This window comes from Rhinatrema bivittatum, chromosome 8, assembly GCF_901001135.1.
Source record: "Rhinatrema bivittatum chromosome 8, aRhiBiv1.1, whole genome shotgun sequence".
NCBI lineage: Eukaryota > Metazoa > Chordata > Amphibia > Gymnophiona > Rhinatrematidae > Rhinatrema > Rhinatrema bivittatum.
This window is the reverse complement of record NC_042622.1, coordinates 48,456,335-48,480,479: the sequence shown is the minus strand read 5'-3', so window position 1 is coordinate 48,480,479 and position 24,145 is coordinate 48,456,335. Positions and strand designations below refer to the sequence as shown.

Here is a 24,145-nt window from a genome sequence, read left to right as displayed (position 1 = left end):
TGGGGGGGGGGGAGTTAGGACTGTTGTCCTCTGAAAAATGCCAGTTATAGGTAAGCAGATTAATTTTTTTATTTCAATTTGATTAGTCACCTAATTTCTCCAATGACAAGCAAGACATGTAGTCCTCGCTGATGGGAATCCATAGCTATAAGATGTCGTCAACAAAAGAGGGGATAAAACAGAAGAAAAACCATTGCCTACAGATAAACATGTTTTTGCTGGCAACAAACCATTTTCTATTTTTTTTTTTTTTTTTAAGACAATTTTGGATATGGACTAGATGAAGCTGGATTTTAAGTTTAGAGAGACTTTGCAAGACAAATTGACCAAACCTATTTGTTGTGTTAGGAGTCCCTATCCAAAAAATAATGTCGCAAAAGTGTGGCCCAGACGACAGGTCGCAGCCTTGCAAATTTTTTTCCATAGAGCCTGACCTCAGGCAGGCTACAGACACAATCACGGCTCTGACAGCAAGAGGTCAATATTCAAAGTGGAGCTCCCCAAAATTGTGTTTTCAATTTCTCCACCTACCAAATAGCAAAATTATACTCTGGTAAGCCACTACCTAGGTAAAATTTAGCCAGATGCAAAGAGGCAGGATGCGGGGAGGGGGGTGCATTCCAGGGAAAGGGCTTAATTTTAGCCAGGTAGCACAGACATTGCACACTGCCTGCGTAAAGTTAGCCAGGTAACTTCCCACTTGCCGCACTGCTCCATATAATCCTCTACGAGCCTTGACCTGCCCCTCTAAAGTCAAACCTGCCTGGGCATAACAGAAAGACGGGCAATCCTCTATTCAATTCGACAGTGTGTGCTTAGCAACCGCACTACCATGTCTTCTGGGATCGAAAGAAAAAAAGCTGAGTGCACTTTCGAGGGCTTCAGTCCCCTCAAGGCAGGTGGCCAAGGCTCTTTCACAATCCAGACTGTGCAAGCTTAGTTCAACCTTGTGGACATGTGGCCTGGGAAAGAATTTTGGGAAAATGATTAAGGGTTAAGTGAAAGTCTACCCTAACAAATGAGTCAAAGATGGGTGAAATGTATCTACATGAACTATAACCAAAAACTACTCATGGTTTTTTTTTAATTAAAATTTTATTGATTACAAAGAAAAATAACACAGTAATTGGATCAGAATCAGACAACTTCCTTAAATGAAACATTGACCAAAATACAGAGGAGCTATCACTGTGACCCATCCAACACCCCCCCCCCCCCCCAAGCATACAACATCACATAGGCCTCAAAACAGAAAATAAAAATATATGTCCACAGAATTCAACAGACAATGTCAGCATCTGTATATCAAAAGTGAAATACTGGGTGCAAATATAATGGAAAATTAGACATCAGAGCCACAGGGGAAATGAGATTGAGATAGCTGTAAGAAATCAAGAAAGGGTCTCCATACAGCTTTAAAGGAAGCCTCCCGATTGTTCCGCGCAGTGGTTAAGGAAGCTAATCAGTGAGTTTTTAATCTATCCCGGACTATTTGAAAGGAAGGCACTCCTTGTTTCCAGCCCATAGCAGCTACATTGCGTGCTGCAATGAAAACCTGCAAACAAAAACGTTGCTGGTGTTTATACATCCCAGGGACTGGCAAATTTAGTAGGACAGACCCTGCCTCAGGGGTAATACCCGTACCTAACAATTTTCCCAGCCAATCAAATACTTCCTTCCAGAAAGGATCAAGTCTGTCACACTGCCACCAGATGTGGAAAAAAGTTCCTATCAATCCAGTGTTGGATTTCATAGGGGATATTGATATATGTGCAATATGGGTGTTTCAATGAAGATGATGTATTCATATGTACATGGGAATGTTCTGGGTTAAAATTATTAATGTAGTTGATAAATGTATTAAAATAAATGAGTGTAATGTGATACACGTAGTAATTGTTATATACTACCCTTATGTGATGGTTTAGGAGTGATTATGTCATCACATTGACAGTTTCCTGTGGCTTGAGCTATTGCTTAATTGAGTCCACTTTGTCTTGGGGTCTTGTCATTTAAAAAGAACTAACCATCCTGCCTCGCTCTCCTAGCATGCAGCTGGGTAGTGATTCTCTTGATTAAACTTGTCCTAATCTCAGTTTTATTCTTTTCTGCCTTTCTTATTCTTTCAGGTCCGATGCACTGGGACATATCCTGCCACAGCTGGGGAAAGACTGGACACACCAGGGAATTGCCCAGCTTTACCACAAAATCCATTTGTAGGTCTAAGGGAGAATTAGCAGGGGTGCCTCTCTGGGAGCCAGACAAGTGATAGGGGGGGAGAGAAGGAAGCAAAATGGGAGTTATGGGGCAGGGAGCAGTTAAGGGGCAGGAAAGAAGGTGTGTGATTGTCGTCTTCATAGATTAATGCAGTAATCCTAGGGATTAATTGGATGGTTCTGGCTGTTAGGTGGAAACCGTGGGCACTTGGGAGTCCCATCTATCACCTGTCTCCCAAGGATCTTTACTCCTGAGTCAGTGATATTCCTGTTGGTACTTGGGATATGATTGAGGTATATAAAAACCTTCCATTAAAGGGAATCTAAAACTGGTGAAATTTTATACATTTAGAAAAGCAGTTAAAAGGGAGGGAAAAGAAGTACATTTAAACTTCATGGATAATTGTTTCTAAATTCTGATTCTCCAAAGGCTAATAAATTTTGAAAAGAACCTAGAAGACCTCTCTGGGGGATAGCTTTGCCTTATCTAAGGTATTTTCTGCTGTTCTAGGTGTTGGAATTATTAGAGAAGGCTAGTTATTTCACAATGGGTGTTTCCTGGGCTTTCAGGAAGTGAAGCTAACCTTCCAAAATTCAAATATTTACAGTTAATTTTAATTTCAAAACTTGTATTTTGCCATTATAACCCAAAGCTAGTTAACATGCATCACAACAGAATACAAATAAGACTTGTTTGTTGGATATGTGTATATTACTAATTGTATTTGTTTTGTGTTCATCCAGAGCCTCTGCTGGAGGGGGTGGTTGTTTAGGTGGAATAAATTAATTAATATTCACCATATCAAAATGTAAAACTTAAACCCTCAGTCATCAGTGTTCATCACAATACTGATCAGAATCCCAATTTATCCAAATGACCCAGCCCACACCCTTCATACCTTTAATTATAAATCCCATCAAATTCACCACTTTTCTATGAACCCACTCTCTCTATTATCCATAAACAAGCTAAAATCTACTCATTCGCATTAGCAAATACAACATCAAATTAACTCCTGTCCATGGAAATGTGGGACAAAGTATTTTCCCTTTGGTTAATTTTATTATCATTTGGGGGGGGGGGGGGGCGGGCTTCATTTAATGTTTATTTTCACTTTATTTCCAGAACCAAAAAAGTTTTACATTTTTTAAAACAAAAAAAGAAATCAAAATGAGCCTCTCTGAGTCCCTCCAATCCCCCTAAAAAAAAAAAAAGAACAAAAGGGTAGGAGAAGGGGATACTAAGCCAGGCTTTTATCATTATTGGGACTGGAGCAGGCAGGGTTACTCTGGTGACTTTTTTTTGTTGTTGTTTTTAATAACCTGGAGGAGAAAAGGAGGGAGGTTGTGGCTGGCCATGGGTCTCACTTTTTTTTAAGTAGGAGCATCAGGACGCTGGGCAAAGGGGACGGGGACTGTGGGACTATTTTATTTTTAAAAGGAGAACATTGGGAGAGTGGAGGGGGGGGAGGGATGGGGACAGTGAGGCTTTCTTTTTGAAAAGAAGATGAATCAGGAGGGTGGGCAATGAGGAAAGGAGCTTGGCCAGTCAGATTTCGGACTGCTTTTTCAGTGCCTAGATTTGCACTGGAAATCCAAGCTGGCTGCTAGCTTTCTGGTCTGGTTTCCAGCACCGCCTCCAGGCCTGCTCGGAATTTGATTGGCCAAGCCCTTATGTTTTAAATATTGAACCTGAAATAAGCACAAATGTGAAAAGAAAAAAACGAAAGGAAGGGTCCTCCCCCTGCCAAACACCCCTAGTGCCGCCGGCATTGAAAAATTGAGCACCCTCCCGGGCCTACTGCTATCTGCCAACCCTTCATGGATGCTTTTTACCCCTTCTGTGGGGTCTCTGAAGTTTAAATGGGGCAAATCCCCAGTTGCTGCTGCTGGGTCCTGTTTTCAAAATGGGGCTGGCTGGAATGGACTTGGGATCATTCCTGCCCCATTTCAACTTTGGAGACACCAGGGAAGGAGTCAGAGGTGTCCAGGAGGGTGTGAGGAGTTGGTGAGGTTTTGGAGAAGGCCTAGGGATTTTCAGATTTGAAATATCGGTGGCACTGTTTTGTTTTGTGTTTTCTCATTTTTCAAAGAAAGCAAGGTGTTTTTTGTTGTATTTCTCATTTCATTAGGAAATGACTGCATATCCTTATTGATGTCCAAATCCCCACATGAAGAATATTGTAAAAGAGCTAAGGCCCCTTTGAAACATATTATGGTATATAACAGGCAACGTAAGGGACTAAGTACCTTATTCAGTAAGAGTTTTTCCCACAGACACAAAATAGGAGAAAAGCTGTAATGAATCAGTCCCTAAGATCCATATTGCATGCTTTGCTGCAGTCAGACTCGATGCCTAAGACAAAACCATTTAGAAAAGCATTGGGAAGAAATCTGTGATCATGAAATACCAGGAAACAGAAATGAGAGTCAAATAATGTGAATGCAACTACAAAATGTTCAATATCCAAACACAGCTTTCAAACTTGTTTCAAATGTAATTCACAACAGTGACACTTCAATTAGAGAGCTGCAATAGGACCTTCATAACACCCATATGTACAATTAGATTTTAGCACAAAATGCCCGGATCATCTTTAATCATTGGTCCATCACCATTACAATGAAACTTCTCATTTCTCTATTTTTTTAAATTCTTAAATGCAAAATAAAATTAATTACTTCCTTTTATTATTGGAAGCAGTGGCAGCGGCAGCAGCAGTAACTAACCTTCACGATGTACCAGATATAACGTCATGTTTTGCAAAGGACTGCATCAGGGACAGTGTCCTTGTCATTCTGAAACGATGATAAAAAATGAATCAGGTGTAATATAGAAAGAACAGCACGCTTACAAATTTCAACGCTAAAGCACACAAACAAGCTGGTTACATGAAAGGTGAAATTGCCACATTTGAATCATTCAAGATGGCCGCGCGAAGCACAGTATACAAGCTCCTTTTTGAAGCCAACCGTGATGTCAGTATATACGTAATTTGAAAATGACAGCTGTCAAACACAATGTCAAGAGTAAGAGGACAATTGTCAGAAAACTAGAAATAGAGCATTTTAACTCATACGTAAAGGTCTTTCTTCAGAAATGAAACCACTCAATCTCTGAATTCATCCCTGCAGGATATACAGAATGCAGGTGAAAAATTCACTACTGTTCCCATTGTAATACAATTTTTTTCCCCGATTCCCACCCCTCCAATCATCCTTTACTTGATCTAAAATAGACCATTTAATATCACAAAAAGAATGTCCATCAGTAAGAAAATGAGCCACTATCGGTGCCTGTAACTTGTTCTTAAACAACTCTTATATTCTAAGAGACGAGTATGAAAGGATCTAATAGTTTTTCCCACATACACCACATATTTTAGTTTGCACATGGGAACAGAGATAGTGATTATAATTCTCCTGCTGGGAATGACGATTTGACCATCTGTATTCTGCATATTACAGATAGCACATTGTTCACACTGTGCTAGTTCTACTGTGGTACATTCTGCTTCAGGTAGCGAGCTTGAGTGGTCAACCTAATCTTTAATATTATGTGCTCTGGAAAATGAAAAATGGATGGGAAACTGTGTACGAGTGAAATGATCTAAAATGCTCCAATATTGCCTTCTGATATTGCAAATCTTAGAGGACAACAGAGAGTGTCTCAGCACACATGTCATTCTATCTACAATTTCCTGTTGTGTCTCAGGGGTCAGTAACAATTCCCAATGATTAAACAGAGCCCTCCAATAGGCCCATCTAACAGTGTAATAGGGTTATCCTTTATCTAGAAACCTTGTGGCTAAAAAGCGAGCCTGTTTTTTATATTCAGATGTCTCAGAACATGTTCGACATACTCTGAGAAATTGTTCAACAGGTAAATTCTGTTTCCCTGTACGTACCAGGATCAGTCCAGGACACCTGGGTTGTGACTCCGCACCAGTAGATGGAGACAGACTAAAACTTGTGGGCGGAGCCATATATGCCCCTGTGCCAGTCACAGCCCCTCAGTCTTACTCTGTCTCCAGTAGGTGGTGCAGGTTTGGTCACAGCCCTGGTTCCCTGGGGTTTTTTCTTTATGGTCAGGGTTCCTTGGTTAGTTAGTTTTGTTTAGTGTTAAACACATAAGTTTTCTGCTTTTTTTTCTGATCTTTGGATTCCCGCTGGTCCTGCCTCCCAGGGGGGTTTTGGAAAGTCCTGAGGGGACCATCCCCCCCTGGTCGAGGCCGCTGCTAGGGTCGAGGACCCGCCTTTTGCAGTAGCAGCGTCGGGGGTGACACCGGGGAGCCCGGTTCACTCACCCCCGCTGGAACACAGGCCTCAGGACCGAGGACAGCGGCAGTAGTAAAAAAAAAAAAAAAAAAAAGTTTGGCTGTTTTTATTTTGCGGCGGCTCCTGTTTTACTTCAGTGCCGGCTCTCCGTTCCTTCGAGGGGGGGGGGGGACTGTTGGTGCGCGTCCGCTTCAATTATTTAATTTAATTTCTTTTTATTGCTTCTCTCCTCCTCCTCGCTCGCGCGGCTCGTGGCATGCCGAGAGGCTCGGTTTGCCGCGCGCGCGGCTCTCTAGAGAAAATGTTTGCTCTGTCAGCGTTTCTGGCGGCGAGGGTTCGTCGGGGGCCGCTCCGGGGGTCCGGGCTCGAACGCCGCGATCGCCGGCGCGCGAATCTGCCGTCGCTGCAGGCCCGGGGGACCCGTTCCCGCTCAGCGCGGGAGCGGCGGCCATTTTAGCATCAGGCCGGGAAACCACGAGGGAGGCAGCAGGAGATGGCGGCTTGTCTCCCGCGCTTTCTCCACAACGGCGACCCGCTGGGGGTGGCCCCGGGGGAGCGGGGTCTCCCGTGCATTCCGGATCTGGGGAGTCCGGTTCCGGGTCTTCCTACTCCGCGGATTTCGCGCTCTTATTGCGTAAGTTTTTAAAATGCAAGCGCCGCAGTAAATCCGGGAAGACAGGTGCAGCGAAGGGATCTGGCAGATCCACCAGATCCCGGAAGAGGAAATCTATCACGGGCCCTGATGGGGGCGCCATACGGCGAAGCCGTCCCTTGCGGGGTGTTCCGCAGGACACGGACTCAAGCTCTTCCTCCCAGGGAGAGGATGACCCGGCCGAGGAGCCTCTGGGGGGGGCTGATGGTGCGCCGGATGAAGGTCCGTCTCAACCAGCAGGGGGAAAAGGAAATCCTGCCGTCGAGGGGGACGGCCCTAAGGTGGTTCGCTTGTTCCGTAGGGAGGAACTGTCCCCGCTTATCCCGGCTATACTCCAGGAGCTGGGAGTGGAAGCGCCTGCGGTGGTGCCCAGACAGGGAGCTAATATGGACCCAGTTCTACTGGGCCTCACGGGGCCCGCAGTGGCTTTTTCCGTTCATCTTTACGGTCTCGGACATCCTGTTCCGGGAGTGGGACACTCCGGAGCTGGGCCTCAAGGTGAGCAAGGCCATGAGGAGGCGCTGGAACTGCTCAGTCTGCCGAAAGTGGATTCGGCGGTGTCCGCCGTAACGAAGCGGTCGACGATTCCTGTTACGGGAGCCACAGCTCTCAAGGATATCCAAGACAGGAAGCTGGAGGTACAGCTAAAGAAAATTTTTGAGGTGTCCGCTTTAGGGGTCCGTGCAGCCATCTGTAGTAATTTCGCTTGGCGGGCCAGCCTGCGCTGGGCACAGCATCTGAAGGCTAATGCAGGTCTCTCGGAAGGGGAGGCCAGGCAAGCTGATCAGCTCAAGGCGGCGATTGCTTATAGTGCTGATGCGCTCCATGATCTCCTTCGGTACCTCGGCTAGATCCATGGTTTCGGCGGTGTCGGCTCGTCGGCTCCGCTGGCTTCGCAACTGGGCGGCGGACGGATCATCCAAGGCCCATCTAGGGGCCCTGCCGTTCAAAGGAAAGTTGTTGTTTGGCAAGGAGTTGGATGAGTTGATGTTGTCCCTTGGTTAGAATAGGGCATTCAGGCTGCCGGAGGATCGGTCTAGATCTCGGTCTTCTTTCATGGGCCGTTCCCGCTTCCGCGGCGACAGAAGATCCCGTCCGCAGGGGGCCGCTGGCTCTTCTTACCGTTCGGGGCCCTCATGGTCGTCCTCTTGGTCCCAGTCCTTTCGAGGAAAAAGATTCGGCCGTCAGGGAGGAGCCCAGGGAGGCGCGGGTCCAAAATCCTCCCAATGAGATGAGGCCGGTCCATCCCTCGCAGCAGCTGCGGTCGTTCGTCCCAAACGTGGGAGCTCGGCTGCAGTTGTTTGCCGAGGTATGGGCCCAAATAACGTCGGACCAGTGGGTTCTCGACGTGATAATTCAAGGTTACGCGTTAGATTTTGCACGGACCCCATTCGACAAGTTCCTGGTGTCGCCATGCAAGTGCCCCATAAAGCGCGCAGCGGTAAGGGGAACCCTCCAACGGTTGCAAGCCTTAGGGGCAGTTCCCCCGTGCCCATAGGGCAGCAGGGCTTCGGCCGTTACTCCATTTACTTCATCGTGTCAAAGAAGGACGGCACCGCAAGACCAATTTTGGATCTGAAAGGTGTAAACAGATGCCTTCGCATTCCACGCTTCAAAATGGAGACAATTCGGTCGGTAATTGCCTCAGTCCGGCTCGGCGAATTCCTGGCATCCTTGGATCTCACGGAGGCGTACCTTCACATCGGCATCCAGCCGTCCTACCATCGGTTCCTCAGGTTATGTATCCTGGGCCGACATTATCAGTTCCGAGCCCTTCTCTTCGGCCTGGCCACGGCTCCCCGGACATTCACCAAGGTGATGGTGGTGGTCGCAGCTCAGCTTCGGAGAGAGGGGTTGCTGGTACACCCCTACTTGGACGATTGGCTGATTCGAGCCAAATCCGAGACTCAGTGCCGGCAGGCAGTCAACAGGGTTGTCGCTCTCTTGCGATCCCTGGGATGGGTGGTGAGCCTCAGCAAGAGCCACCTAGTTCCCACTCAGTCTCTGGAGTACCTGGGGGCCCTGTTCGATACCAGGAAGGGCAAAGTGTTCCTGTCTCTGGACAGAGTTCGCAAGCTTCAGTGTCAGGTTCGCCGCTTGTTGTCTCTTCGGCTACCACTGGTCTCTGATTATCTGACGGTTTTGGGTTCTATGGCTTCAACTCTATCATTGGTCCCTTGGGCTTTTGCTCATCTGTGTCCTTTGCAATCAGCGTTGCTTTCCCGTTGGAAGCCGGTGTCGGAGGAGTTTCATCTACCACTTCCGCAAGCAGACCACTTGACTGGCGGAGTGTCTCTCCTGGGGCCCAAATGGACGGTGGTAACCATGGACGCCAGTCTCTCTGGCTGGGGAGCAGTCTGCCTGGGCAGGTCAGGGCAGGGCAGGTGGCCCTCGACCCAAACTCAGTGGTCCATCAATCGTCTGGAGACCCGGGCGGTGCGTCTGGCTCTACAGTCCTTTCTGCCGCTGATACGGGGAAAGGCGGTTCGGGTGTTGTCGGGCAATGCCACCACCGTATCCTACATTAATCGCCAGGGGGGAACGAGAAGTCCTGGCGTGGCAGAGGAGGCGCAGCTCTTGCTAGCTTGGGCAGAGCGCAATCTCAGCGACCTAGCAGCGTCTCACATTGCCGGGGTCGACAACGTTCAGGCGGATTTTCTCAGCCGTCATCATCTGGATCCCGGAGAGTGGGAGCTGGCGCCGGAGACTTTTCACCTCATTTGCCGAAAGCGGGGGACGCCTCATATGGACCTCATGGCTACCTGGCAGAATGCCAAGGCGCCCAGGTTTTACAGCCGTCGGAGAGAGAGAGGAGCCGAAGGCGTCGACGCGTTGGTCCTTCCTTGGCCGACGAGTGTCCTGTTGTACGTGTTCCCTCCGTGGCCGATGATCGGCAAGATTCTTCGGCGCATCGAATTGCATCCGGCAAGTGTAATCTTGGTAGCGCCAGAATGGCTGCGGCGACCGTGGTTCGCAGACCTCTTCCAGTTGTCGATAGCGTCTTCCCTTCGCTTCCAGGGGTTTCCGGGCCTCCTCCGTCAAGGCCCCGTTTGTTCGGCGGATGCGGATCACTTCTGGCTCACGGCATGGCTTTTGAGAGGCAGCACTTGCAGAGGAAAGGTTATTCGGATGCGGTAGTCGCTACGTTGTTGCGGGCCCGAAAGCAGTCTACCTCGATGACTTATGTTCGCGTCTGGGTAGTCTTCGACGAATGGTGCACGGAGCGCAATGTGGTTCCTACCGTGGCTCCCGTATCCGATATGCTTTTGTTTCTGCAGGCCGGCGTGGCTTATCGTACAGTACCCTTAGGGTCCAGGTGGCGGCTCTGGGGTGTCTGAGGGGCAAGGGGCACAAGGGTTCCCTGGCTCTGCATCCAGATGTTGCGCGTTTTCTCAGGGGGGCTAAACACCTTCGTCCTCCATTGCGCCACCCCTGTCCGTCATGGAATCTCGATTGGGTACTCTCTGCGTTGTGCTCGTCTCCTTTCGAGCCCATTAAACGGGCAACTCTCAAGGATCTTACGTTAAAGGTAGTTTTCCTTGTCGCAATTGCATCGGCGCGTCGCGTCTCAGAGTTGCAGGCACTGTCCTGTAGAGAGCCGTTCCTTCAGATCTCGGATTCTGGAGTCTCTTTACGGACGTTTCGGCGTTCCACGTGAAGCAGTCCATTGAGCTTCCAGCTTTTCCCATTCACGATGCGTCGCTGCCACAGATGTAGGAGTTGCGGAGGTTGGATGTCCGGAGGGCAGTCCCTCGCTATCTAGAGGTCACCAATCCGTTCCGAGTTACGGATCATCTTTTTGGTCTCAGGCCCAAAGCGTGGGGGTCCGGCTTCCCGGGCTACGATTGCACGCTGGCTCAAGGAGGCCATTGGTTCGGCGTACATAGTACGGGGAAAGTCTATGCCGCAGGGTCTCAGAGCACATTCTACCCGTGCCCACGCTGCTTCCTGGGCAGAGGCTTCTCAGGTGTCGCCCCAGGAGATTTGCAGGGCGGCTACTTGGAAGTCGTTGCATACCTTTACACGTCATTACCGGCTGGATGTTCGAGACACTGCCGGGGGTTTTGGAGTGGGGGTACTCCGTGCGGGACTCTCTGCTTCCCACCCTCGGTAAGTTAGCTCTGGTACATCCCAGGTGTCCTGGACTGATCCTGGTACGTACAGGGAAAGGAAAATTAGTTTCTTACCTGATAATTTTCGTTCCTGTAGTACCAAGGATCAGTCCAGGATCCCGCCCCAGCTGCTCTGAAGAATCGGAGAGTCCGCTCGTTGAGTTGTTAGGTTGCTGTTTCTCGTTTTGAGAGTTTTGTTCCAGTTGGGGGTTTTTGGACATGGCTCCCGTTGGGGATAGTTTCTGTAGTTAGTTTACCTGTCCTATGCTACTTTGACATTACGTAAGACTGAGGGGCTGTGACTGGCACAGGGGCATATATGGCTCCGCCCACAAGTTTTAGTCTGTCTCCATCTACTGGTGCGGAGTCACAACCCAGGTGTCCTGGACTGATCCTTGGTACTACAGGAACGAAAATTATCAGGTAAGAAACTAATTTTCCTTTTAAGGCAATTGGATGGCAACTATCATATGAAAGCAAATTGTTTCTTTAGTTAGGCTTCCGATAAATAGTTGTTCATAATGAAGGGCCTGACCGGGAGTTAGAAATATCCAAAAAGGCAATCTGAGTAGCTAAATAACTCATGGTAAAATTCAGGTGAGAGCTACAAGAATTCAATCATTGATGAAGTTGTTGCAGGGAGTAAATTGATCCCTTCCAGATAACAAACACATCATCAGTGTAATGTTTCCAACAGGCAAGATGTTCATTCCATTCACTATCATAAATATGTTGTACTTCAAAAGGAGCAACAAAAATATTTGCAGTATCAGGGGCCATTGCGACACCCATCGCTGTCCCCTGAATCTGAAGAAAAAACTGACCCTTAAATGCAAAATAGTTTTTTGTGAGAGCAATATTCGCTAATTCCATAATAAACTTTGTAGGAATGTGTTGCGGAGGACAACAAGATAGTACCTGTCTAATCTCCGATAATGATTCATCTTGGGGGATTACAGTGTTTAATGATTTTATGTCAAATGTGACAAGTAAAAAAATCCTCTTCAATATTTACAATCTCCAGAAAACAAAGGATATGCATACTGTCTTTAACATGAGAGGTGGCTGTTGGTACCGCTGGCTTCAAGAGAACATCTAAGAATATACAAATAGGTTCCAAAACAGAGTTCCGGGCTGATATGATAGGTCAACCAGGAGGGTTTTTAAAACTCTTATGGATCTTTGGTAGCATATACATCACAGGAACTCGAGAATGTTCATTGATCAAGAATGTTTTCTCTTTCTCTGTCAAAAAGCCTGTTTCACAAATTAAAGATTGAATGGATAATGTAGGATCAGCATTCAACGGTTCATTAAAGTGTCTGTTATTAAGCTGTCACCAAACTTCATTCTCGTATTGCAGCCAATCCCTGACAACAGTAGTTCCACCTTTATCAGCTGGTTTGATGACAATGTCACGTTGATGTTGAAGTTCCATTAATGCATACCTTTCTTCTTTAGAAATGTTATAATAGTGTTTAAATGTAATCTTCTCCATTTCTTCAATATCTTGCAGAACCTTTACCTGAAAAGTATAAAGGATTGGGTTGATGGGACCAGGAGGGACCCACTTAGATGGATTCTTAACAATGGATGTCTGAAACGAAATAGATGGGTTCTGTTCTAAGTAAATCTTTCTCTGTGGTTGATGAATGAACTTGAAAAAAATCACACCTAAAGCCAAATGGGTCATGAAGGTAGGTAGGGACAAAAGAGAGACTTCTGTTGAGTACTTTGTCTTGACAGGGTGAAAGATACTGTGGACAAATTAATAACTGGGTGTCTCACCTGTTCATGTGTCAATTCAAAAGATGTCACAATAGATTTGTTTGTGAACATGTCCACAGACTATTCCAACCTGAGTCCTGGTTTTGATTGTAGCAATGCCAACTCCGCATTTGACGATCTCGCTGTGGGGGTGCAGGCTAAATAATTTGCAGAGTTAGATGGAGGATCTTCATCGCTACCTGATGATGATTCATCAGATGAAAAATTGAAGGAAACCTTCTTTATTGGTTTCGGATGATTTAACCATGAGTAAACCGGGCTGTGTTTATACTCCACCTCATCTCTTTGAAACTTCTTGATTTTAAAGGCTTTTAGGTCGGCACAAAATTTATCCATTGAACGTTGAAAATCACTCAAAGCTGTATAAACAACATTTATTACCGAATCCTACTTGATGATTTCAGGGAACGAGGTGGTCTGTCCCAAAGTCAGAAATCATTTTTCCAGCCTATTCAACTATAAGGATCATCAGATCCATAGAACATTTGTTGAGAATAAATGACCATTTTTCTAGAAAATCAGGATGTTCACAATATTCTTTGGACTCTTTATTAATACGGAGCCCACGTGATATACTTTGTTGTTTTAGATTTTCAACCAATGTCACGCTATGTAGTTCAGTCCTAATAAGTCGTTTCTGAGTGGTCACCAATTCATCCCAAGTAGCTGATGATGCCAATCCACTAGATTCCGCAAAAGGTGAAGCCCCTTTTGAAGATTCAAAAAGTTGTTCATTTGTGTAACTGTGCACCTTATCACTTCCAAAGTGTGTCATGACTCATATAATTGTAAATCCACAAAATAGAAAGGAGAGTCAAATAATATGAATGTAAACCAATGTGATGTGCAAACGAATGTCGGTATATAAAAGCGTTAAATAAAATGTTCAGTATCCAAACACAGCATTCAAACTTGTTTCAAACGTAATTCACGACAGTGACAGTTCAATTAGATAGCTGCAATAGGACCTTCATAACACCCGTACACGCAATTAGATTATAGCACGAAATGCCCGGATCATCTTTAATCATTGGTCCATTACCATTACAATGAAACTTCTCATTTCTCTATTTTTTGAATTATTAAATGCAAAATAAAATTAGTTACTTCTCTTTATTGTTGGAAGCAGTGGCATCCCATTTCCACCCCTCCAATCATCCTTCCCTGGATCTAAAATAGACCATTTAATATCACAAAAAGAATGTCCAGCAGTAAGAACATTGTATTACCACTAGAACAGCAGTGGATTTTTCACCTGCATTCTTATATTCTGCAGGGATGAATTCAGAGATTGAGTGGTTTCATTTCTTCTGAAGAAACACCTTTACGTATGAGTTAAAATGCTCTATTTCTGGTTTTCTGACAATTGTCCTCTTGCTCTTGATATTGTGTTTGACAGCTGTCATTCTCAAATTACGTATATACTGACGTCATCATGACTGGCTTCAAAAAGGAGCTTGTACACTGCTGCTTCGCACGGCCATCTTGAATGATTCAAATGCGGCAATTTCACCCTTCGTTGTGTGCTTTTGCGTTGAAATTTGTAAATGTGTGTTCTTTCGATATTACGCCTGATTAATTTATTATCGTTTCAGAATGGCAAGGGCACTGTTTTAATGTGCGCCCATGATGTAGTCCTTTGCGAAACATGACGTTATGTCCAGTGCATCGTGAATGTTAGTTCCTGCTGCTGCTGCTTCCAACAAGAAAGGGAAGTAACTAATTTTTGTTTTGTATTTAAAAATTTTTAAAATAGAGAAATGAGAAAATAAGGATGACCTGGGCATTTCATGTGAAAATCCAATTGCGCGTACGGGTGTTATGAAGGTTCTATTGCAGCTATCTAATTAAAGTGTCACCTTTGTGAATTACATTTGAAACAAGTTTGAATGCTGTGTTGGGATACTGGAACATGAAATACCAGGACCATGAGTGGCTGAGAATTTTCATCAGCCTGGAAGGGGAGTTCCATTAATGGAAATGTGTACTAAGAGTTATAAATTGCTTTTTAAGTGGTATTACAGCCCAGTAAAACTTTAAAAAAAATGGGTATTAAATTCTGAGATTGCAGTTGGAGAAATTTTGGGGAAAAGGGAACTTTTATCATCTTTAATGACCTTGTCTTATAATTGAAATGTTCTGGTCATACGCATTGTCAAGGATGTGCGAAGTGACAGGGCTGTCGATCCCAGCTGATCTGATGGTGATTCATTAGGGCTGCTTGGAAGGGAACGTTCCGATCGGATACAAGAAGGGGGGTTCCATTGCTAAATCGCATGTTCCTGGCAGCGAAAGCTTATTGCAAAGAAAAGGGGACTAATTCTACTAAACTCTTTCCCTTGAGGCTCTGATTCAAATATTATGGGATACAAGTGCTTTAGAAAAATGAACGTAAGAATTAAAAGAAAATTATCCTAATATAGCTGACATTTGGACAGTGGCGTACTAAAAGGGGGGGGGGGGGGTGCGAGGGTGCGGTCCACCCCGGGGTGATAGCCGGGTGGGGGTTCCATCGAGGAAGGTCGGCGGCGCGAGCGGAACCCATCCTGCTCACGGCAGAAGAAGAGGGAGGCTGCTGGGCCGCGAGCGATGGATGCACCAGGCGGTCGTCTAGAGTGGCACGGGTCTGGGGACCGCAACCGCATAGCCTTTTCTTTTTCCCACCTGTGCGGCTTGGAAGAGGAAGTGGATGGGGAAGAAGGAAAGTCCATGCGTTCGCGGCCCAAAGCAGGAAGAAGATCAGCACGTGTCCCGGGCATCGCAGGAAGAGGTAGCACTGGCGTTTGAGTGCACTTGGAGCAGCAACAATGTTACCAGTGCCCCCCCCCCCCCTCCACCGCAGGTGCAGGAAGCAGAGCCGTACCAGCTCCCGCTGCCTCAAGAAAAATGAGTCCCCGTTTGTCGCGGGGGCTGAAGGAGGAAGCTGCTGCTATGCTTCTGATGGGGGAGCAGGGTAGGAAGTGAGAGAGAGTGTGTGTGTGTGTGTGTGAGAGCATTTCTGTGTGTGTGGCTGAGAGGATGTCAGTGTCTGTGAGAGAGTGTGTGTCTGTGTGTGTGTGAGCGCATGTTCTGTGATTGAGCATGTGTGTACTAATGAGAGAGAGAGGAGAGAGATTGTGAGCAACAACCCCTCTCCTCTCCCCTGCTAATCCAGACAATCTCAAGGCATCTGGAAATCAAAAGATCCCAGGTACCGACAGCAGGGGATATATATATATATATATATATATATATATATATATATATATATATATATATATATATATATATATATATATAATATATATATATATATATATATATATATATATATATCTATATATATATATATATATATATATCTATATTTTTTTTTTTTTTTTTTTTTTTTTTTAATCTTTTCTCAGTTTTAAGCATTGGGTGGTGTTTGTGTCTGCTGATTTGAAATATTTTATTGATCTTTGGAAAATTTATATGAGTTTTAAATTATTGAATGTTATTTCTTTTGCCAGCTTTTTGCAATATTCTTTGTATTAGTATGGTTTTTATATTTCTTGTTTTTGTTTGTTTATGAGAAATTGTAATGTTTCGTTTTTTCACTGTTTCACTGCATAAATAGTCTGGTTTATTGCAGTTTACAATTCAGTTTTTTACTGCAATTTTTTATTACTACTTTATAGTCACTTTATTCTGCATTTAGTGAGGGTCTGCTTCTATTTTGCATGTGTGACTGAGCTGACGTATTCTGCTAGTGTGAAGATCGTGTGTGGGGATCTATAGCAGCTTGGCTTGTTCTGTTTTCCTAATAGTAGGTATATTGGTGTTTTTAGGGCTTGGTGTAATAATTGCAATGCTGCTTTTCATAAGTAGGGTTGTTAGAGTTTGAGTGCTGGCAGTTATTGCAGTTTTGGCATGGAAGATTTACTATATTGTAATTGTAATTCAGTTTACTCGTGGCTTTCAGAGGACCAAGTCCATACCCATCACATACTACAATAAACCCAATACCAATTCCAAGGGTCTTTTTTTGCAGGGTTTTACAACACTGCATGTAAATATAATATACACATTGTAAGTAATATTTTTACCTCAGAAGACTGTACTTTAAATGTTCATGTCAAATCTATTATAAATGCATAATATTTAATTATGTGTGGGGAGGGTGTGATTGGGGTGTGGTGGAAAGCTGAAAGTTTTGCCTAGGGTACCTAATACCCTTGCACCGGCCCTGGGTGGGACACAGTGAAGAGAGCGGCCAGATAGCCGCAGGCAGCTGAGGAGGGAGAGGGCCAGAATGACTGCACGTGAGCCAATGTGATTGAGAGAGGAAGGGGTGTGAGTGTATGTGTATGTAAGTAAGAGACTGGGAGTGCGTGTGTATATGGGCGTGAGAGTGCGTGTTTGTGTGTGAGAGAGATCCTCTGTGAAGGGATGTGTATGTGTGAGGGAGAGACAAATGGAAGGAGCCTGTGTGAGGGAGAGGGGTACTGGAGATCCCTGGGGGTGGGGGACAGAGAAGTGAACCTTGGAGAGGGAGGTGCCAAAGGAAGTATCCACTCCGGGTGCCAAATACTTTAGGTACGCCACTGCATTTAGACATAATTTTAAATGGGGGCAGGGGGGGAGAGTGATGGCTGGGGAATAAAACACAGAAAAAACAAGCGTGATGCCTTCAGACAGGCTTCAGACTTAGGTTTTTGTTTTTTAAATATTTTCTTCTTACATGAACAGACTTTCTTCCTGTTATGCGTGTGATTGTTATAATTTGTAGGTTCATGGGCCTTTGGGCAGAAGTGAGAGATGATACCCTCGGGGAGGAGTCCCACTGAGCCTCACCGTCAGGAGGCGAGGTCTGGCCGCTGGGTGTGCAACACAAGAATAGCTAGAAATGGAGGAGAGAGAGAGGGACTGGGAAGGCTAGAGAGGGTGACCCCGGGAATGGAGCCGCAGAGCGGGGTACACCGTGAGGGTTCCTCAGTAGAGATGATATGACAATGGTCCACAGAGCGGGGTACTCAGACAAGGGTCCTCTGAAGTGATGTCACGGTGGAGGTTCGCGGTGCGGAGTACTCACTGTAGGAAAAGGTTCCAGAAGTAACCCCGAGGAACGGGGATGGTCGAAGTTCGAGGTGCAGGGCCCTCCGAGGAGCTGATAGCCAGAGATGAGAAAGAGGCCCCCGAGGAGTGGATACCCTAAGAAGTCTCACACCGATGGAGGAGGAATCTGTAACGATAGCAGCAGATTCAGAGAATGAGGGAATAGCTCCTCCAGGGAACTATTTTGCTCCCTGGAGGAGCTAAATAGTCCCCTGAAAGTGATGTCATCAGATGGGGCTGGCCCAGAGTTCCCGCCCTGGGCCCTTTAAATGCAGTCTTGGTAGCGCGCGCGCACACCTAAGGAGGTCCACGGGCAGAGCAGGGAACGGTGGGTCTAGCCGTGAAGAAGAGAGACGCACTGCGGGCGCCAGAAACCGTCCCCGGCAGGAAGGTGAGCGGGGTCGGCCACGTGGTTCGTGGCCGGGTGTAACGTGTAGAGGGGAGGGGGAAGGACAGGGTTCCGTTGTTTGGGGGGGGATCTGGAGCTATGTTCTAGTTTAAGACTTGTTCATTTTGGGGGTGATTTTTCTGTGAATATAATCTAATTTTATGCACGTAAATGGCCGTTACAGAATCTGCCGTGTGTGTAAAAGTGTACACATAGCCCGGTTTCTCATGTAGTGTCACGCAAACTTGAGCAGAGGCGTTCCGCGGAGGGCGGCATTGGGGCGGAGGCAACTCTTACGTGCATGCTTTATTGATTATTTAAAAAGAATACGGGAAAGTATCTACACAAGTTCCGCCCTGCAAGGAGGAGGTGGAAGTTTAGGTGAGAGAATCTGTGCGTGCATTCTGTCAATTACCCTGCAAATTATCAAAGCAAACTTGCATGCATAAGCTTGCTTTGAAAATCCTCTTCAAAGTCTGCTATGGGAACTGTTTGGAAATTACTCCCTATGTTGTGGTATTTGAGAATGAATAAAGAATTTAATAAGAATAATAACAAAAGAGGCAGTGTTCAAGTTATCCCATTTTGGAGTGTCTTGTTTTCCATTCCTTACACTTTAAGGGGAGATGTTGAAAGGAATTACAGCTGAGAAGTGATTCAGTCAAGTTAATTCATCCCCTTGTGAGACCAGAGAACTGGGCCTCAAAATGGCAGATGAAATTTAATGTGGACAAGTGCTAAACAGGCCCAACCACAGGCACACAACGCTGGGTTCCCTATTAGGAGTCTCCATCCAAGAACAGGATCACGGAGTCACTGTGGACAGTTCATTGAAATCCTCAGCTCCGTGTGTGTAGAAGCAGTTAAAACGGCTATTAGAATGGTAGGAACTATTTGGAGATGAATGGAAAACAGAGCCAGAATACCATAATGCTTCTGCCACATCTGTGCTGCAATGGCACCTTTAGTACTGCGCTCACTTCTAGTAGCCGCACCTCAAAAAAGATATAGCAGAACTAGAAAAGGCATAGAGAAGGGCAACAAAAATGATAAAAGGGATGGAAGGGCAAGGTCAGGTTGGCACCATCTTGGAAAATGGTGCTGACGAGGCCCAGGGTTAGGGGCGCCCCGGGCCCTTCCGCTTGCAGGATTTCAGAAATTTGAGGTAATGGGGTGCGGGAGGGGAGGTTCATGGGGGGGGGCATTATACCCCAACAACTCATATGCGAACCTAGAGGGTCTGGGGGAAGGGGGGCCACTATTTCCAAGCGCTATCTTTTTTAAATGGGGGGGTTGGGGGGAGGGGTAGAAGGGGACCTGCCTGGAATTATTTTTATTGTAAAGGGTGGGGGGGATAACCTATGGCCTTTATTTTATCAATGTTGACTGGGTTGGGGGAGGGGGCAGTCATCGCACAAACATGGACAACCTCAAGTGTTAGACCCCTGGACACTTTTTATACTTTTGGTGCTTATTTTTTTTGGAACAGCTGAATCCTTTAAATCTAATGCAGGAGCATCGGACCTCTGTTAGGGTCCCAATGCTCCCACGTTACATTAGCATTTTTAGAAAGCTCTAGCCAAAATTACGTGGCTGACAAATTTCTAAGTTGGCGTGTTATTTTATTTACATGAGATTATGTATGCAAGAGCTGTTTTGCATGAATTTGGAAAATTCATGTATGCAAATGCAATGCAAAACAGCTCACTGGAATAGGGGAGGGAATGTAGGCCATTTAATGTAAATTATCAGGAATATCATGCGATATCACTGCATCGTGTGATTATATAGCATTTATTGTATGCTGTTTAATGCACATTACAGCCCTGCTGGAGCGTGATGAATCCCCCCATTAGGTTCCAATATCTCGTGAAATGAATTGCAGATCTAAATTTAGGATCATCTTAAAAAAAAAATCCACCAAGCCAGTGATCACCACTCCCTCACTCCTTCCCGCATGTAAAATTACAATTTAAAAGTATTCCCATGCCCAATCCCCATATCCTCTCTTCCTTTCCGCCTATAAAATAAATAAAAGGTCAGTCCGGTTCCTGCATGTTAAATTTTGTTTTAAAAGTCCTTGCGGACAGATGCCCTGCTCTCCCTCCCTCCTGTCATTTATTCCCCGCTTGCATGAAAAGAGAAATGCCTGCCGGGCATCCCCTGCCGCCCTGGTGGTGGGGGAGCTCCCGTCTCCACCCGCCTGGCCAAGACAGGACCAGAATAAGGGGAGGAGCATCCCCCTTGCCAGCAGGGAGGGAGCATAGATCACCATTACTCTTTAGACTCTTTGTTTAAAAATTTAAAAAAAAAAAAAAAAATTTGGGAGGGAGGATGAGCAGGGGAATGAACCACAGGGAATTTAAGAAATGTATTTACATGAGGAAGGGAGGGGAGGATTGAGTTATCGAGACATATATTTTTTTTAAATAATTACGGTTGGGAGGGAGTGGAGCTCCACCAGCAGGGCTTCTCCCCTCCCCCATCCATAGCCAGGAAGGTGGAAGGAGGATGGCCAGTCAGCTTGGGGCCTGTTCTTGTGCGGTGCCTGAATTTTGCTGGCCAAGATAATGCAGCTAGCTCTGAAAATCGGCGCCCGAGCCTGTGCAGAGTTTGGCAGGCTAACTTCAGCTGCCTTGTGAAACTTCGGTTATATTTAGCCGATTATTTCCAGCCAATTCTCCGAGGCTTTGAAATTGTCAGATAAGCCCTTACTTAGCCAGCTAGATCGCTCTGAAAACTAAGCCCCTAAAGCTTTATGATGCGTCTGAAAGATGTGTAACAGATAGAAGGACAGAAACAGGAAAGCTTTGAAACATTAAGAAAGATGCCTCTAATACTTGCACTCTCAGTAAAATGTTATTGATTTATATTGATAAAAGTTAATCAGATTGGATTTTGCTAAACCTTAAATGCACAGCATCCCAGCAGCAACCACACTGTTGCCTACTCCTCCCCCCTACCCTTCAGTCGAACTGAACTTTGCAGAGCTTATCATTCCCGTGAATCAGTTTGTATGCCGCATATCAGGCTGAAGCTTTTCATTTCTGTGCGCCTTGCAGGAACGGCTACAAATTCCTTTACTGTTCGGCCAGGGCTATTGGCATGGCAGACATCACCAAGGGGTACCTGCAGGGGGTGTGCGACCGAGGCTGTGAACTTCCCAAGGGCCCTGTCCTCCTAGCTCCTAACAGCCTCTTCTCCGCTCTGCACAGGTAATGGGATGGCTTCCGGTTCTCGAGGATCTGGGATTTGTGGCTTATGTAATGAACATTCCCACAAGGCAGCTTCATTTTCTTTCTTTCAGATAGGCTAATCCAATCCTGGTTTTACCCCCTTGCATGCAGGGACTTGTAGTCCTGCTTTTCTTAGGGAAATCAATAAGGAAATCCAAACTGCAAACCCCCGCATGCAATGAGTTAAGAACAGGGGTTCTAAACCCAGTTCTCGGGACCCATTTAGCCAGTCAGGTTTTCAGGATATCCACAATAAACATGCATGAGATAGCTTTGCATGCACTGGCTCCATTGTATGAAAATATATCTCATGTGTATTCATTGTGGATATCCTGAAAACCTGACTGACTAGGTGGGTCCCGAGGACTGAGTTGAGAACCCATGGATTCAACAGATTTCAGCTCTCTATGTCCATCTGAACCATAAAAGCTTAAGTTGCATGTAGGCCCTGTCTGTTAAGCCGGGTAAAGGTAACTGTCAGGCATTGAGAACAGGGTTAGATTCAGGAGCCTGCTGGTTGTCTTACAGGTCAAGGTAATCAAACCTGGCTCTCTTCTCTTAACTACATGTCGCCTAAAGCACCACTGATAACTAGTCTTCTAATATGCATGTAACATTACCTGCCCATTAATGTAGGTGAATTACAACACATGAACCTGGTATGATTGTAGTTTAAATACATTTCTTAGTAGTTAGAGGCCAGTGTCATCTTAAAATCATATTTAAATCTGGAGCAAAGAACCAGCTCTGCCAACTTGCATGTTGGTGCAAGCCACTCACTTGTAGAGATGATGTGAGTGCTCCTTAATATGGAGAGGTGGTGCATTTGATGCTGAGGCTGGTATTAACACTTGTGTGAACACATTTTAAAAACATCCAAGGACTGGATTCCCTGGAAGTCCATCCCATGTTAAGAACACATGCATAAGACCTGGAATCCACGCATGGGTAATATTGCTTGCCCACAGCACTGACACCTGACAAGGGTGGCATGCTTATGAGATCTCTGTTTGGTATAGCATGGCTCTAGCCAGAGGAGAAAGGTGCCCACTGCCACTATACTGTACAAATAATACAAAGTCTGGGGCTGCCTCCCTGCCTAGTAGCAGAGACAATTTGATGGTATAGTTGAGGGGGGGTCCCCAGTTCTGGTCGTTGAGGGCTGCAAACCAGTCTGGTTGTCTGGAGCTCTACAATGAATGTGCAGGAGATCTATTTGCATGAACTGCCCCTTTTGTTTGCAAATGGATCCCCTGCATATTCATTGTGGATGTCCTGAAAACATGACTGGGTCGTGGCTCTCAAGGGCTGGATTTAGGGCTCTATGGCGTAGATGCTGCTGTTGGTTTATCCTCCAGGGTACAGCTGGCACTGCCCGCGGCAGGTCTGTGTGCTACTGAGCTCTGCTGACGGGCTGCCTCTGCCCTGGAGCAGGTGTTGTGGGGACGAAAGACCTCTTTAAAAACCTTTTAGCCTTATGCTGAAGTCCCAGGCCTGAAACCAGATAGCAGGCAGCAAAGGGACTTCAGTGCTGGTGTCTTGGATGGAATGGCCTCGTGCTAAACAGCTGCTATCTGCCCCTCATGTTACAGGGAAGTGATTGAGAGGAAGCCAGAAGTATTTAAAATTACTTGTTTGAGAGACATCAAGAACCTATTCAACCCGCAGGAGCAGCCCTTCTACGCTGCCTTTGGGAACAAACCAAACGTGAGTGCCTTTCCCACACCCAGCTGAGCCGGGTTATCTACACCAGTTCAGACCATTGTAAATTCTGGAAATGGGAATACTGAAGTTTGTTTTCAATGTTTTAATGTATGTAACTGTTTTTTTTCCTTTGGATGTGTTTGTGTTTATCTGTGCCCTTGTGTCAGTTTTCATGGGACTTTTATCAAGGTTACATTTTTGTGACTTGTTCTACCACATTACTGTACTGAATCCACAGTATGGCTGCTCTGCCTTCTCTCTTTCTTGTCCTGAGTTTAGGTCTCCTCATTCCCTTATTCTCATTTTAGTAGTAATTTATTTTTCTAAATTAAATTGTACACTGTAAATTTAAACACACACAGTTGGTGGTGCACCAAAAGATTTCCTGCTGCCATGTGACCGACCTGAGCTGTCTCCCCAGCCTGACATCATTGACAAAGCCTGAGCCCGAAAGGTCCCCTTTGACGCGTTAACGCCCGTGACACTGAACCGGCCTTTGAGGATGATGCCAGACTGGGGGAGGCAGTTCAGAGTGCCAGCAGCTTGGAGTGGGAGGCAGAGATTTACTTTATTAGTAATTGGGCAGTTTAAGGCAATCTGCCTGAGTTGAGGAATGAGATGTCTCGCCTCTCAAGGAACCCAAAGACAGACCCTCACGAACTCACCATGCAAAAATAAATTCACATTCTGATGTA

General features: G+C 45.8%; 1 protein-coding gene across 8 annotated transcripts in view; it reads left to right on the top strand.

Moving 5' to 3' along the window:
• The window catches only part of LPIN3 (lipin 3), a 159,729-nt gene that overhangs the window by 117,914 nt on the left and 17,670 nt on the right, over window positions 1-24,145 (top strand). For 5 of the 8 annotated variants that reach the window (XM_029612227.1, XM_029612228.1, XM_029612229.1 and 2 more), the window contains exons 16-18: window positions 2,130-2,216; window positions 21,573-21,725; window positions 23,339-23,453. In XM_029612227.1, the coding sequence (XP_029468087.1) occupies window positions 2,130-2,216; window positions 21,573-21,725; window positions 23,339-23,453 (355 nt within the window). Of the gene's footprint in view, window positions 1-2,129; window positions 2,217-12,774; window positions 12,956-13,635; window positions 14,299-14,641; window positions 16,106-21,572; window positions 21,726-23,338; window positions 23,454-24,145 lie in introns of those variants that run through there. The other 3 variants (XR_003858164.1, XR_003858165.1, XR_003858166.1) reach the window with 3 other exon arrangements.